At 37.8% G+C, this 4,068-nt stretch overlaps 1 protein-coding gene across 1 annotated transcript in view; it reads left to right on the top strand.

The window, feature by feature from the left end:
• ADGRA3 (adhesion G protein-coupled receptor A3) overlaps nt 1-4,068 on the top strand; it is a 128,568-nt gene that overhangs the window by 116,596 nt on the left and 7,904 nt on the right. The window contains exon 17 of the mRNA XM_019642386.1: nt 1,186-1,331. Coding sequence (XP_019497931.1) covers nt 1,186-1,331 — 146 coding nt within the window. The remainder of the gene's footprint in view (nt 1-1,185; nt 1,332-4,068) is intronic.

Below are 4,068 nucleotides of genomic sequence, written 5' to 3'. Positions count from 1 at the left end.
CTCTCTTAGTCCCATATACACACACACACACACACACACACACACACACACACATATATATATATATATGTATATATTATATATCTGCATCTAGAATTTTATCTTTAGGGTTGCTTCAAACATAGGTCCTATGATAAATAAGGTCCTTCATCACCCCTGAGGAAGGAAACTCAATTAGTAGTTATCCACTATTTTTTTAAATAATTTTTTTCAATTATAATTGACAGTCAATATCGTATTAGTTTCAGGTGTGCAGCACTCACTATTTATTGAGCACTTATTATGTCCCAGGTATTATGCACAGTCAATTCCTACAAAAAACCCTAAAGATGATTTTGATAATCCTCACTATTCAAATGAGGAAAGTTAGTTTCAGAGAAGTGACATTTTCTTAAAAACCACACTCCTAATAAGTAATAATAAATATAGATCTTTTTTTGTTCATTGCTTATCATGTTCCAGGCAGTGTACTAAATGCTTTATTTAGCATTGAATTGAAACCTCACAGTACTTTCATAGCATTCTCAGTTTACAAATGAGGAAAACAATACTTGTGATTTGCTATGGTATCACAGCAGGTAAGGGGTAGATCCTAGTTTTAAAACCAGGCAAATTTTTTTTTACTCCGAGCTTTCCCTCTTAACCACCAATATGTTAAATTGCTCTCTTTCCATTAGTTTATGTCAAAGCCCTGGATTTGAGCTCAGGTCTCTTTCTCTAAAGCTGATTCCTTAGGCAGTGACTTGTGCCCTGTAATTACCCCTGGCCTTCTACATTCCCCCTTAAAGTGGACGTTAGAAACTGAACACTGCATAATTGATAACATTGCATCTATGAGAAACACACCTTTGGTTCACTGTTGTCCAGGATCCAATTCTATAGTGTATCAAAGGTCATCTTGAGTGTAAGTTGTAGCTTGTGGGCCTCCTAGATCCAACTGTTTGTTTGTCTATTAGAGAACATTGATTCTCTCTTATATGTCTGGTAGAGTGTTTTCTTTGTTTTGTTAGCAGGCAAAGGAGTTGATCATTAGAATATACCTTCGTACTGTTTTTGAATCAGATTTTTGAAAGTTACTTACCAATCTTGTTCATAAACCTTACTGGCAGCTACTACACTTGATGATTGAAAGGGAGGTATTTTTTTCTTCCTTTCATTTTATGTATTCTTCAATCTTCTTTCTAGGTCGGAATAATTCTTCATTATTCCACCCTTGCTACAGTCCTATGGGTGGGAGTGACAGCTCGGAATATCTATAAACAAGTCACTAAAAAAGCGAAAAGATGCCAGGATCCTGACGAACTGCCACCTCCGCCAAGACCAATGCTCAGGTATCTAATATCTTTGTTCGCTGTGTTACGTTAAATGTTCATTAAACCAAAATTGAATGAAGCGTAGTCATAACAAAACATTGCCGAGTGAATTTTAGAAAGTGAAAGGAAGAACTTGCAAGCTGGGCCTCCTCGTTTTGAACCCTGGCTCTGCGCCTTGCTGTACCCCGTGTGGGCCTGCCTGTTTCATCCGAACAGTGGAATGGTCCTACGTCATAGGGTTGTTGTAAGGAGCACATGGGTTAACGCGTAAAGCAGTTAAGAAGGTACTGGCCATATCATCGGCTCTGAGAAAACGTTAGCTCTTTTTACTTCCTTGAAGTCATGTCGTAGCTTTTAATCTACTCAAGTGTGTGTCTATTTTATTATTTTCTACAAAAGACAAAACAGTTTTAGAGGTATGCCCTTTTTACCCATTATAATTTTACAAAATTGTCAATGGATTATTGTGCTAGATGAGCAAAAATTGATCAAGGACTCTGAGTTGATATTGACCGCTAGATGTATTCCTGACTTAGAGAAGCCCTCCCGCCCTTGAGTTTACAGTCTGAGGAAACAGGCACGTGAAGACCTGGCTGTTGACCATTTGAGAACTGTGGTAGAGATACTACAGTTCTTTGAATGTGCATGAAAAGTAGCCATCCTCCGTTGGCGCAGGGCTGGGGGGTGGCGGTTGTTTGACCTCTGGCATGAACCTTCATCAGTGATTAGAGCAAAAGGGAAAGGTAGCACGTCATACATTGGTCTGTGTGGAGAGCTGAGGAAACTTTGGGACATGTACGTTGGCTGGAACCATGGTTATGGTGTAGAGTAGCAGGGATTCAGGGTAAAAGTAGAGTTTCGGGCCTTCGGGCGCCATGTTAAACTGTGGGCAGCCATTGAAGATTTTTAACTGAGGGAATATAGCCTGACTCTTTTTAGAAGGACAGGCAGCCATATATTGGTCTGGAATATAAATTGGAATGCCCTAGAATNACACACACACACACACACACACACACACACACGAAACAATGCTTCAGGATAATTAATCTGTATTCATTTTGCAGCTTTGGAAATTGATGGCCTGAGGGAAGAAGACTCTCTTAAGTAATAATCTGTTGCGTTTTATGCGTCTTTTAAATGCCCTATGCACTAGATTACTTATTTCCAAACCATATACACACTTTTCACTTGTATTTCTGATTTATTTCAAAGAAATTATGACTATGAGGTTGTATTTCAAGTATAGCCCAAGTAACTGGTGGAGAGAATACAGCAGGAGTGCCTCATTCCTTAAGATGGAATACACCCCTACTAGAGCTCACGCCCTCCTTTATTCTGGTTCCTGTGGGATACTTGGGGATTTGCTTACGTAACTGTCACCAGATGACATCGGACTCCTAAAATTCCACTATTGGTAATACTTGTTTTACCAGAATGCTTCAGTATCTTTCACATATGAAGAATTCTCTGGAAATTCTGAAATGTCATAGAAAACACTTCAAAATCTAAAGGTTGAGTTTTCCCTCTTAGATATAAAACAAGAAAATTCTGCTGTATCTATGAGTCTGTTTCTTTTTCTTTGTTTGTTTTTGGTTTTGTTTTTAGATTCCACACTAAGTGACATCATATGGCTTTTATCTTCCTCTGTCTGAATTATTCACTTAGTATAAATCTCTCTGGGTCCATCCACGTTGTTGCAAATGGTCAGATTTCATTCTTTTTGGGGGCTGAGTAATAGTCCATTCTGTGTGTGTGTGTGTGTGTGTGTGTGTGTATTCAATTGTATCTATTCCAGTAGTATTGGAATATAATTAATATATACATATATGTTCAAATACACACACCACCTCGTCTTTATCATTCATCTGTCAATGGACGCCTAGGTCGCTCCCATATCTTGGCTATTGTAAATAATACTGCAGTGAACAAAGTGGTGCATATATCTCTTCAAATTAGTGTTTTCATCTTCTTTGGATAAATGCCCAGAAGTGGAATTGCTGGATCATGTGCTAGTCCTATTTTTAATTTTGGGAGGAACCTTCATACTGTTTTCCATAGTGGCTGTACCAACTTACATTCCCACCAACAGCATATAAAGGTTCTCTTTTCTCCACATCCTCGCCAACACTTGTTATTTTTTTGTCTTTTTGATAATGCCCTTCTCACAGGTGTGAGGTGAGGTGATAATCGCATTGGGATTTTGATTTGCGTTTCCCTGGTAATTAGTGATGTTGAGCATCTTTTCATGTACCTGATCACCATCTGTATGTCTTCTTTGGAGAAATGTCTATTCAAGTCCTCTGCCTGTTTTTTAATACATTGTTCACCTTTTTTGATGTTAAATTGTGTACATTATTTATGTACTTTGGATATTAACCCCTTATTGGATGTATGATTTGCAAATATTTTCTCCCATTCAGTAGGTTGCCTTTCATTTTGTTGATGGTTTTCTTCCCTGTGCAAAAGCTTTTTAGTTTGATGTATTCTCCTTTGTTTATTTTTCCTTTTGTTGCTCTTGCCTGAGGAGATGAGTCCAAAAAAATATTGCTAAGGCTCATATCAGGTTGCTTCCAGTCTATGTTTTCTTTTAGGAGTTTTAGGGTTTTAAGTCTTAACATTCAAGTCAAACTATTTTGAATTTGTTTTTGTATGTGGTTTAAAGTAGTGGTCCAGTTTTATTCTTTTGTATGTGGCTGTACTGTTTTCCTAACACCATTTGTTGAAGAGACTGTCTTTTCCCCACTGTATATCT

Source organism: Hipposideros armiger, unplaced genomic scaffold, assembly GCF_001890085.2.
Source record: "Hipposideros armiger isolate ML-2016 unplaced genomic scaffold, ASM189008v1 scaffold_68, whole genome shotgun sequence".
NCBI lineage: Eukaryota > Metazoa > Chordata > Mammalia > Chiroptera > Hipposideridae > Hipposideros > Hipposideros armiger.
The sequence above is the reverse complement of the archived record's forward strand: the minus strand, read 5'-3'. Positions and strand labels throughout refer to the sequence as shown.